Here is a 12,500-nt window from a genome sequence, read left to right as displayed (position 1 = left end):
TACTCAATAATAATAATAATAATAATAATAATAATGGCAGTAATAATAATAATAATAGTAATAATTATAATAATTAATACTACTACTACTACTACTACTAATTATTATTATTATATTATTATAATTATTAATAATAATAATAATAATAATAATAATTATTATTATTATTATTATTATTATTATTATTACTATTATTATTGAGTATACTTCCTAAACAAAAGCTAATCCCCTCCTTTTGTTCATTATTATTATATACTAAAACAGTGCATGGCGTTGATTGCGCAAGCTGATTGGCTACTCAAACTCCGGATATCCTTTGCTATTCACCTCCAAGCAATTTGCACTGAATTTGAGCCCGAAAATGTTGTAATCTTTGCAGGAATAAATGAGTTAAAATCATCTTTTTGTGCTACATTATCTCACTGTTTTAGTATATACTAAAACAACTATTCACCTCAATGTCAGTGGCTAGTGGTGGGTATTTACCTTGCCATTTCACGGTTTTGGTAAATATCCACCACTAGCCACCTCCACTTTTAATTGGTGAATAGTTGTTAATGATTATTGTAAAGCGACTGTGTTTGGGCCACTTTCCCAACTTTACCTGGGCTTGCACCACAGTCAATCACAACTCTTCCAGGTTGAAGGAAATGAAATCGGTCATCCAATTCAATAAGTTTATAGGCACTACGGCAACGGTAGTTGTCCTCAAGAGCTTTTTTCACATACAAATCCTGAAATTCCAAATGAAGAATTAGTTTGTGAATCATATGGCAAAAAAGTACTAGTCTGTGGATTAAACAATCATATACAAAATCAAGGCTTCACTGTTGTGTGCTCACGTTGTCCTCAGAAGCTTTTATTTACTTATTTCAAACAGTTGCTACCCTGAGTGAAACGAAGAAATGTACCAGTACTACAGTGAAATGTACAACAATGACAGTTTTTAAGGACTTTTGTCAACCATCAGGTATCCATTAAATTTAAGCTGCTTGATGGTACAACTGTAAGTATTAATGTTCATAAAAGTTTTTCCAAAGAATGTTATAATTATTATTATTGCCATTAATAATAAAATTCATTTCAAATTGTAAATAATATGAATCCAGGAGTCACATAATTAATTAGCTGAAGTATGATTGTCCGGGTGATATACTTCTGAGAAAGATGAGGGTACTTCACTTAGTTGCATATAATTATTTCTAATGTAAGTTATTTCCTGCTTCAGCAGCCTCTTATTTCTGCAATCAATATGTGCTCCAGCCTAAACATTTGAAAAAAATAGTCTTTTCTTACTGTCTGCTGTCTCTTTATCCACCGTGATGAGCTGCTTCCTTTACTGGCACACCTTGAAAATAATAAATTATTGGAAGCATTTAAAGGGGCTAGGTCACGCTATTTTAGGTAATTTTGTTTAATTTTGTTAATTATGAGCTCTAAACGTCAAATTGGCGGGGCAAGAGTCTTTCATTTTCAAAATCACGGCCACATAACAACTGAGAATGATTTTCCAGAGCTTTGTAAATGACATTTTAATATAGACTGATGTAATTTTGAAAAACGGTGGGCCGACGTTTTTCAAATTTACCCAAATTCAATCCATTTCAATCCCCTCCAGTTTTGTCCATCCGTGTCCCTTATTGGCTTCCCTGCGTTTTGTTAGAGATCTTCTATAGTTTTGAACAGTTATTTTGATATTTTAGTTAATTCTATGACCATTCGATCAGTGCTGAAATTGCCTAAAATTGCGTGACCTAGCCCCTTTAAGGACAGTCACTACATGATGAATTAATTATTCTCTCAGGACCAACTCACTCATTTTCGGACTTCTTGGTAATATCACCCCAAAAGATACATTATGTATACTCAACATCAAAAATAGAGCAGGTAACATAAGGAGCTGGCAAAGGAAGGCTGATTAATATGCAGTTTTTGGAATTCTGGAAAGGTCAGTCAAATAATTGAAATGCCTCCCTGACCTCGCCTCTCCCTTCCTGCACATAACATGGGTACACCCAGTATATATGACTTCTTTATCTTGACCAAGGGTCAGGAATTATCAAATCTTAGGTCCTGTTTTATTGGGATCAATAATAATTATTTCAACCACAACCACTTAGGTCAGGTTGATTTTGCTTTAGTTTCCCAAAAGAACACTTTTCTAACAGCTTTAAGTTGCAAACAAGGAAACTCCAGGGAATACATGGTCAATTTTTTATAACAGACTTCTTGGCATCGTAACAACAATCATCACCAGCAGCTTGAGGCAAGGCTTACCAGTTTAAAAGTATAAATAAATGAAAGAGGACACCACCCATTACACCCATCGTTTCAACCACGTTCAGAGCTGGTAAAAAGTTGACCAAAAAATGGTTTTCTTGTTACCTTAGTCCCAGAGCTTTTTCTTGAGCCGAGCGAGAGCCGCGAAGAAAGGTTGCAAAGTGGCGAAAAGAGAAAAACCTCTGGTTACCTTCGACTTGAATCTCAATTTCATGCCGACGCCAGTTGTCAAATGTGTCAAATTGATAGCAATCATGGATCCCCTCGGTATTACCAATCAAACAAACCAATCATATTGATTTGTGTGTTTGTAAAAATATCAACCGATCCAAGCCGGAGGGTCAGATCCAGACCCTGGTGTCTGCATGAAAGTGAGATTCAAGTCCAAGGTAACCAGAGGCTTTTCTCTTCTCGCCACTTTGCAACCTTTCTTCGTGGCTCTCTCCGCTCCGTGACTTGTCTTTACCGCTTCGCAGCTCTCTCGTGGCTCAAGAAAAACCTCTGGGCGCAAGGTATTTTCTTGTAAGAGAACAAAAAAAAAACTAAAAAAAAAAAACTCAACTTTTTGACCCAACTAAGCAAAAACGGTTGATGATCATAGAACATGTTCTTGGTATTTTTAGGCTGTGTTTGCAGAGATATTTCTGGAAATTCAGTGTCACTGATTTTTTTTCCTAAAATAAGCCCATATTGAAAATGTACATCTAATATAAACATTTATGTGTAATGTTCACATGCTAAACTTGTGCAAATAATTAGAAAATCCTTTTACAATTTAATACCATAGTTATTTAAAACGATGAACAGAATATTCCTTGTGATATTTAACAGTGCAGATGCAATGTGGCAATCTATACAAAACTCATGTTTTTGGTGGTGCAAAGTTTAGGAGGAATGTGCGTGACTGAAATACTAACTTAACCGGTACATTGCACAATCACGCAAATGTGAGACAACAACAGAAGGAAAATAACTTTGATCAAGTACCTTGCTATTAGAAGTTTTTGCAGAAAAGAGTGACGGACTTCGCGAACGCTTTGACTTCCACGGAGCATTGAAATTTCCTATTTTCAAAATGTTAGTCCCTGGCTGAATCACGCAATCTCTACCATATATGGTCTGCCTGAATGCCAATCATTCCATTGTTAGCCAATCAGATGAGATATTTACCGCTAGAGCCAGTTCTCAGACGCGCAAAAACTCAAATGTGTAAGAGAGTACGAAAGCTTTTAACGGGATTTGTATGATAAAAATATCTGCTTTGGAAATTTTAATTTTCCTTTCAAGCCTATGATCGTGTATTTGATACAGTTCGGTCTCAGATGACAACATTTGGTACATTTTGAATGGTTCATTCAGGAGAAAATCGTCCCCGAAGTAGCTACCTCGACGCGCATGGAACCGATGTTTTTGGAGGAAGTCTATTGAAACATCACGGCATTGTAACCTTGTTCGAGCACTCAGGCTGCGTGGCCGGCGCGAGTGGTTATTTGGGCGAAGAGATTTTCATCATTGTTCTTCTGCTTTCACAGTTTTGCTAAAAATCTTCGTAAAGGAATTGTTTCAAGCTCTGAAGATTTCTTTTAGTGGAAGTGTGGCCAGTTTAGACACGCGTGTTTGGGAGAGTTTCGCGGTCGAGCATCGTTCTTTCGAAGTTTGGCAGATTCATGCCTTTGCTAAACAGAAAACCGTTTTCACCTACAAAACCACCTAAAGACCTGAAAGCGGACGAAGAAGTCTTTATTTGTCGCCATACAAATGAAGTATTCCGTGATTATGGGTAAATTTCGACTTCAGTTACAGTATTTCTATATCCGGTTCACTCTCATTCATTTTCGCTGTGCAGGTTTTCACCCTTAGTCATACAACACCGCCATTTTTCGTTTCAGGTCGTTTTTCGAGCGTACAATCTTATGCAACAGCCTGTTATGGAGTTGCAAATACACTGGCAAGAGTGGCTTAACATTTCAAGAAGCTCAAGCTTCCGAAAAATCAATTAGAAGGCAAGCAAGAAGTCTTCCAGAGCCTATCCAAAGCGCGGTGCTTACTCTTGTCCACCACACTCAACGTGGTCGACTGGCTAATTTATGCGATGAAGTCTTTTCCTACTTGAAGGATCACTTCCAGGAAGGTGAAGAAGTCGAGATAAATCATCAGTCGCACAAGTAAGCTATTTTCTTTCTTTCCAAATGGGACCTTATCTAAAATCGGGTCATTTGTTGTGGGGTATGGGGCAGACACTGTGTTGGTCGAAGTGATCGGACCAAACGTACGTAAGAGACGCTACATCACATGTCATCCTCCGGTCATCTTTTCGCATATTATGCACCTTTAAGGGAGAAAACCACTTTTCTTTCTCAAAATCTCAAATTTTCTCTACCATAATGTCCAAGGTGGTACAAGTTTGACAGGGGTGGGGTGTGGGGGCCTTTTTTTGGCCAAATTTTGCTCTGAAGGCATTTCAAGAGGTTTGTAGTTAGCAACAATGGAGGCAGCCATATTGTCACATAGGTTGTGGCCCTTGCATTTCTCATGGATATTTGCTTAATTTTCATGTAATTATTTTTCCAACGATCTGAAGGAAACTTACCTCTTGTGAGTGACAGCTGTCAATAATAATCCAGTATTTCCAGTTATTTTTGGGTTTTATTATAATTTTGCAGGGATTGATTCTATTGATCAAAGACCATTTTAAACTGAATTTCGAAATGAAGAAAATTTTCTCTCTGTATCATTAGGGTTTGTTTTTAGCTTTTTAAGCATGGAAATGACTGAACATTTTTTGAGAGAAATTGACATAACAATAATAAAGTGTCAGTATGATGCATTTTGTTATCTTTTAAAATTTCTTGGATAGTTCATCTATGGCAGGCAAAATGTTGGCTAATCTTTCTTGGAAATTACTGTTCAAGAGCACTGGAATTGTGATATAATAACCTTATTGAAGGTTTGAATCAAAATATTATTGGTGAATCTAAGGGTAGGTCCCCCTTTCAAGTTTCAGTCTGTTTGACCAGTTGGCTAAGGAGGCTCTGGGGTTATTTATTTTATGTCTGATGGTACTTAAAATTTTTTGAGCCTGTTATAAATGAAAATTGTTTATCTCGTACAATTTGATATTAATAGATCCTGATAATGTTTGAAAAGTTCTTGATAATGAAGGCTTGTTCAATTTTGAGAACTTTTGAAAACATAATTCATTCTGTACCTATAAATTTCAATAATATTAATATTATTTTACTGGATAGTTTGATTTCCTATAAAAGTGATAATATTAATTATTAGTAAAATTACATAGGTGATTATTTAAAATTCTCCATGCTGATTTGTTGCCCTTGAGGTGATAATCACCTAAGCGGTTTTTCAAAATGGCCGCAAGCTGTTTTATGGAGGTGACAGGTGAAGAAATTAATTGTTTTAAAGGAAATGCATATTTTTCAAATAATCACCGATGTAATTATACTTAAACAATTATTGATAAATTATATTGCTAAGAAAGAAATTCTCTTTGTTGCTAGGAAACAAGGCATCATAATAAGGGTAATACCACCTGAAGAAGTTGCCAGCCATTCACCAAACAAAAGTGGAAAATCCACAAAGTCCAGGAAACATAGTCATTCTGAGGAAAAACTCAAATCACCTACTTCAAAAAGTCACCAGGGACACTCAAGTGACAAAGGTGTTAAACAAAGGACTGGTAGCTCCAGTAGTTCAGACAGTCAGCCATTATCTTGTCAAGCTAAGAAGAGCAACCTAGACAGCCTATTTGATAAATCACCAACTAGTAAAAGCCCAAGGAAGAGCTTGGATGGAGAAACACCTTCAAAGTCAAAATTGCCTAAAAATAGTGATGTTTCTTGTGATGACAAAACTCCTAATAAATCAAGGAAGCGGTCATTGGATGACAGAGGTACACCTTCCAAAGCTGCGAGCAGTGATAAGGTAGTTAAGAAACCATCTACACCCCCTCAAAGGAAAACCAGTGAAGATAAACTTGGATCACCAAAGAACAAGTCACCTTGTGGTTCAAGCACTAAAACTAGTCCCAGCACTAAACCTAAGAAAAGCTCAGAGACTGACATTATTGTAATTGGTGATGATGATAATGACAAGCAAGGCAGCTCTAAAAAGCGACCACCAAAATTATCATCTCCCAAAGAGAAGACAGTTTACAACTGGCCAGATGCTTCTTTATACCGATATGAAGTCAGGCTCCATTTTGAGAGGAAAGACAAAGGATCAAAGAAGAAAGAGAAGCGATATGAAGTTGTGACTGTACAAGCTTCGATGGTCAGGTACATCTGCTAAACAGCACATTTTAACCCTTTGGCGTCCAAACCGGCCTAAACCGGCCAGACTGAGTATTTTACTCTGTCTAACACCAGACAATTTTACTCGTCAATGGGGAACCCCCTGGGAGTCAATGGGTTAAAATTAAAATTATGCTTGCTGTTGGAGGGAACATGGAATCTGGGGTTCCCAGTGATAAGGCTCTCTTGGCAACCATTTAAAGCTGTTTTTACTAATCCCCAGTTCAGCTTTTAATGGCTATGCTTGTGATTGAGCAACTTGTCTACCTCCGACCAATTGGGATACATTGTACTTTGAAAATGATATTGATAAATATGATACTAAGATATATGTTAGTTTTATTGAAGTGAAAGTTAGAATGGTTACTGCAGTTTAAGATAGGCAAATCGTATTGCCCTTAGAGGGAGTAGAATACTAAGTATGGCCGGTTCAAGCCAGCTTGGAGTCAAAGGGTTAATTTGTTGATTTCAGTTTACAGTGTCGCCAATTAGTTCTTCAGCGTTAGAAGACTTGACACTTAAAGAAAGTTCCTTTCCTATTTCTCACCCCCAGGAGTCAATGGGTTTATATTATTATTGACTGGTTCACTCCTTGGGTGCCGCGCCAGGATGCCCCCAGTGGATGAGTAAAAGAGGCCAGTTTCGTATTCTCACAGCTGGACTGGATCTAGCATGAAATGGAGGCTAATGGGGGCAAATTAATTTGCATTTGAAAAGATTTGCCCACATTAGCCTCCATTTCATGCTAGATCCAGTCCAACTGTGAGAATTCGAAAATGGTCTATTGTCTGGTGTTAGGACTTGACAAGCCAACTGTGTGCCTATAAGCAAAAGATATAACTAAGAACAATGAATTCCATATTCTATATACATATATGCAACATAATCTAAAACATATTTGATTAGATATGGTGACCATCACATTAAAATGACAACATTTCAAGAATTCATCAGTTATTGTTCAAATCACATTAATTCAAGGGAAGTTAATAATGTCAATAAATGTGTTATACTATGATTCTACACTTACCTGAAATATTTAATATGTGACCTCAAACTCTTTTCATTGAGACAAAAGTCCTGCATTATTTTCTCTCTTTAGATACATTAGATACATGTAGATGGATGGATAGCTTTAATGAATGCTCACATTACAGCTTCCTAAGGCTGAATTGCATGAATATACAAAAGTAGTATAATACTGAAAAATTACAATAATTATAACTGTAAATATCATGATAGCATTTGGTATACGATACAGTAAGAATTACAGATGGCTGCCATAAAAAGGGTTTTAAAAAAGCTATGTGCAAGAGTGCTAGTTCTATGGCTTGGTGGTCATCTTCGATTGGATAAATTAAAGGGCCACCGACAACCACAAGTCTTTGCGGGCGTGCAAGCTATTGGCGCCATTTTCTGTAATACAGAAACTAGTATTTCTTGAAAAGTCAAATTCCATCGCCTCACATCGTCATGTTTTGGATGCCCAGTAGCTTCAAACTTTGTTAATATTTTCCTTAATGTTTAAATATTTTATTTTTGGCATTATTTGGGTGTTGTGTTCGTGTTAAAAGCGAAATGAAAACTGTGGAGAAAGGTCGTCTGCCGAGGAAGGAAAAGCGCCATGTTATTTGGCTCACTACTTCAACCTTAAGATTATGGAACAAAAGGAGGAAGGCGTTTGGATTAAAAAACAAATCGAACAGTGAATTCGCAGAAGTTCTTCTTCGCGGGATGTTTCTGAAGCGAACCGGCCGATTCGATTGCCGGGATAATAACAACAACAAAGGCGCGCAAAGGACACTGGTTGTCGGTGGCCCTTTAATGCTGATTTCTAAGATTATACCTGCAAGCATTCTTTGGTGATGAAGGGTGGGGACAAGATAGGATTTAAAAATTAGCATTATTCCTTTGAAGTAATAAGTAGTTCTCTTTATGGCTTCTTATTATGGAGAACATTCATTATTTCAGCCGCAAGAAAGGTGTCTTTACAAGGGAAAAACTGAAAATATTCCTGAAGGTCAGTTGTGAAAGAAGTACCCCTCACTCAGAAGATGGTATCTACATTGTTCAGGTATGTCTTCTTTTTATATTTTTGTGAGTAAAAGGGCATTACAAAATTAATGTCATGACCATGTTTTATTTTGGCTTAAAGAGTCTCTTAAAAAAGGGTTTCGGATGAGCACGCATAAGCCACGCATGCAGTACTAATTAAGCAAATCGCATCAGCTGATGAATCAGAACTGGAGATAAGAAATTATAAGAATTAATTTTAACGTAATATCTCAAAACTCAGTGACATACCGTGAATTTTGCATATAAGTAAGATTAGTTTCATTGCATTACTTCACAGTACTTTACTTTGATGATTTTACAGCTGCTATCAAACAAAGAAGTGAAAAGAGTAAATAAGGAAGAGAATATAATGGGGTTTTCAAAATTTGAAAAAATAGTAGGTCACTAAATTCATTTTTAAGATATTTTCCAAAAAGTGAATATTTTAGAGGGTATTTAAGCAGTGACGTACCATTGCCATGCCAAAAGTTTGGGACTTGGAGGCACCTTTATCAAATTCCTGTAGTGAAAGGATCGTCAGTGTTGTATTATTCTTAAGCTTTCCCATTGGGAAACCACTGTTACCAGTGGAAAATCCTTTCATGGCTCCTGAAAGAAGACTTAAGTGTGGTTTATTCCATGAAGTAACTTGAACAACTTATAACGCTTTTATAACACTTGTTTCTTCATGATAAATTATTGTAGCAGTTATACATTTACATGTTAGGTTTAATGCCCGTTGTTTGTTGTCCTGCTTCTTGGCTTGTTGCCCTCCTGAGAAGATTGTCAGTCCAGTGCAAATAATTATGCTTACCCTAAATGTCACCCCATAAAAGTACACTTAAGTCGTAAAGAAGTTTGTACTTGCAGAAGAGTTTTCTGTGACTGATCAGGTGTTTTCTTGTGTCAATTCTTGTTAACTTTCAGCGAGACTTCCGTGAGAAGTTTGACCTGGGTGAACCAGACATTCCTTTAAAGCTGGGGTCTCCTCCAAAAGACAAGAAACAGAGGAAAAGAAGTCATGGAGACCGTGAAGAAGATGGACCTTCAAAGAAAAAGAGGAAGAAGAAGAGGACAGATGAAGAAACAAGAAATGAAGGAGTGGGATCCAAAAAGAATAAAGAAAAGGTTCCTGCAATAGATTTAAATTGCTCAGTGTGGTTAGGAACATGTCCATTTTGTGAAGTAATCTTGCTTGCTACAGGGTGACAAACACACAAATCAAGAGCAATATTGTTGTATTGCAATAAATTTGTGTACATGTATATTGGCTAAAGTGAGATTAAGCGTGGGCCTCAATCACACAGCAGCCGTGTTGAGTCCCAAGGGATGAAACCTTCTGTTTTGCCCTACTGAAACGTGTTCCCAAACATTCCAATATGGCCACTGCGCAAATAAGGCCCATGAAGGCTCCAGTTGTTAGGCGTAAGGGTTACAAATGTATGGTAAAGAATCCAATCCAAGCAATGCAATGGTAAACACATCACTGGCGACAGTCGTTAGCCGACACTTTGTTTGACGTGTTGGTTTGATCAGATTTTTTACCATGTAACTGAAGGGTGGATGGGCCAATCCAATTAGTTTTGCCTGTGCTCATTTACTTTTGAACGATAGCAGCCCACTGCAGCGTTCTACTCAATCTACAGTGTCCTGTATTTATGTTGAGAGAGGTTTCTCCTTATAGCAGCTGCTATAAACTCTGACTGAACTAAGATTAAACATAACTTGTATGTTTTAAGTCTTGGTGAGCGAAATGTTAGAAGATTGTAGTCATTACAATCAACAAGAAAGTGATTTAGACTGTAGATGCTGAGGCTGGTGAATCATGGCTCAACATTGTGCACTGGTATAATGAAATGTTGAATCTTGGGCCACCAGTTTCTCTGGGAAACAATACCAGTTAACTACATGTACCGTAACTGTATGGGGACTTCTTGAATGTAATGCAGCTCATATTTTTTTGTTCAGTGGTATATAGAGTTGAACTTTTGTTGAACAAGAAATGGGTTTATCAACTGATCTGATGTGGTAAATTGACCACCATACAGAAATTTCAATATCAGCTCAGTTGATGATCTTATGTCTGTGTTTCACCTCCCCACTGATGCAGCACCATGGTTTCTTTAGAAATTTCCATTTGCAACCAGTTGACGTGACATGCTCCACAACAGCGGGTGCGTTGACCTAAAAGTAATTTTCCAAAGCACTCGTTGCATGTTTAAGTCCTTTTTCTCAGAGGTCTTATTCATGAATGGCAGTAAATTTGTATTTCTTTTGTTTAAGAGCAAATTAGTCTACCAAGTCTCAATCCCATACAGTGAATTGAAAGGAATTCTTGCTCCACAATGAGGCTTGGTAGGCTAATTTGCACTTGGACAAAGTAATTATAAATTAACTGCCACTTATGAATAAGGTAGACCTATACAAGGACAGACTTAACCTTTCTCAAAGCTCTATAAGGATTGCAGGGATTGTCAGGATTTTTACATTATAGGCAAAACAAAATGAAGATTGCATGACAGAAAAACTGATTTTGTTGAACAAATTTTGTGATTTGATTTTTTTTGGCTGAAAATACCTGCATTTCCCTCTCGTGATAATGAATTTGGGGAATCAAAATACTACAAAAACCACCGATCTGTGGAATGAGCCGAAATTACTGAGTCACTGCCCCGCACACTTTCGCTTGTAAGTAGTTCAAATTCTTGAGAGGTGTTGTGTTCAAGGCTACTTTTCAGGGCAGGGAACCTTTCTTACACTTGAAGTGACAGGGAGTCCATGGTTGCACTTTCAACCTCTTCACTGGACAAGAACAATTTTATTCATCTCCCCCTGGGACTCGTGAATTTGAAAATGTTTCATTCCATTGCTGTGGTTGTTCTGGGTACACCTTAACGGCAAAAGCTGGCTACTGCTCACACAGTTTGAAAGCAATTTCATCAAAATGTTTATTAATAACTGATATGGGTGTGGCAGTCAATAATTCAGGCCCATTCCACAGATCTGTGGTTTTTGTAGTAGTTATTGGTTTGTGTTTATCAAAATATATAGTGACATAGAATTTTTTTCATACTGTGGAAGCAGAAAGGTGGGAAAACAAAAGAAGACAGAAACAAGATGAAACTATCTCCTGAAGAGTTTCGCAAATTCTTGGAAGGGGAGAAGGAAAGAAAGAAGAAAGAAATCGAAGAGGAAAAGGAAAGAAAGAGAGTGGAGAAGGAAAGAGAGAAGGCTGAGACCAAAGCCAGAAGAGAAGAAGAAAAGGCTGTCAGGAAAATTGAAAGAGATCGAGTGAGGCTTTTTTAAATATAAGGTCTATTGTCAAATAACATTTGAAACATATGTTTGAATACATATGGTTGCAATTTCTTTGCCTCTCATACAGTGCATGGATAGAAATAGTGAGTGGGTTGATGATACAATCGAACAAACTCTACACAAGAATTTGCCATTTAAGTCATGTCCAACTGATCAAGAACAGTCTGAAATGGTTTGTTTAGCTTGGTCATACCTGAATGTTTGAGAATAATCAATGATTTTAAAATATTGCTTGATCTTGCAAATCTTGGAATCAAGTGCCAAGAGGGTGGGAAGTCATTGAGCATGTAAGCCAGTAAGCCTTGGCTATCAAAGGGGCTGTCATAACAAACCAGTAAGTGGAGTCTTTACCAAACTCATTACCTATCAAAGGGTGAAGAAGTGAAGAAGTGAGGGCTAGGAAATAAGCAGCCCAATGATCCAATGGACTGGCCAGCAAGCAATGGACAGCGAACACAACCACAAGGTTCAGGAACTCCCTTTGCGAATGCAAAGGCAACGCTCAGGATGCCCTGTCAGGCATTTGCAGACTGGAAT

General features: G+C 37.3%; 2 protein-coding genes across 3 annotated transcripts in view; one reads left to right on the top strand and one right to left on the bottom strand.

The window, feature by feature from the left end:
- The window catches only part of LOC137979870 (ribosomal RNA large subunit methyltransferase E-like), a 12,038-nt gene extending 8,663 nt beyond the window's left edge, over positions 1 to 3,375 (bottom strand). The window contains exons 1-3 of the mRNA XM_068827188.1: positions 3,268 to 3,375; positions 1,297 to 1,348; positions 605 to 734 (exon numbers count right to left, since the gene is read on the bottom strand). Coding sequence (XP_068683289.1) covers positions 605 to 734; positions 1,297 to 1,348; positions 3,268 to 3,335 — 250 coding nt within the window. The 5' untranslated portion in view covers positions 3,336 to 3,375. The remainder of the gene's footprint in view (positions 1 to 604; positions 735 to 1,296; positions 1,349 to 3,267) is intronic.
- A 92-nt stretch (positions 3,376 to 3,467) lies between these two features.
- LOC137979895 (bromodomain adjacent to zinc finger domain protein 1A-like) overlaps positions 3,468 to 12,500 on the top strand; it is a 27,945-nt gene continuing 18,912 nt past the window's right edge. The window contains exons 1-6 of one of the 2 annotated variants that reach the window (XM_068827210.1): positions 3,468 to 4,060; positions 4,170 to 4,445; positions 5,799 to 6,575; positions 8,562 to 8,664; positions 9,573 to 9,773; positions 11,730 to 11,936. In XM_068827210.1, coding sequence (XP_068683311.1) covers positions 3,948 to 4,060; positions 4,170 to 4,445; positions 5,799 to 6,575; positions 8,562 to 8,664; positions 9,573 to 9,773; positions 11,730 to 11,936 — 1,677 coding nt within the window. In that variant the 5' untranslated portion in view covers positions 3,468 to 3,947. Of the gene's footprint in view, positions 4,061 to 4,169; positions 4,446 to 5,798; positions 6,576 to 8,561; positions 8,665 to 9,572; positions 9,774 to 11,726; positions 11,937 to 12,500 lie in introns of both variants that reach the window. The other variant, XM_068827209.1, reaches the window with a different exon arrangement.

The sequence above is a fragment of the Montipora foliosa genome, chromosome 12 (genome assembly GCF_036669935.1).
Source record: "Montipora foliosa isolate CH-2021 chromosome 12, ASM3666993v2, whole genome shotgun sequence".
Lineage (NCBI taxonomy): Eukaryota > Metazoa > Cnidaria > Anthozoa > Scleractinia > Acroporidae > Montipora > Montipora foliosa.
Note: the sequence above shows the minus strand (reverse complement) of the source record. Positions and strands in the feature narration are given on the sequence as shown.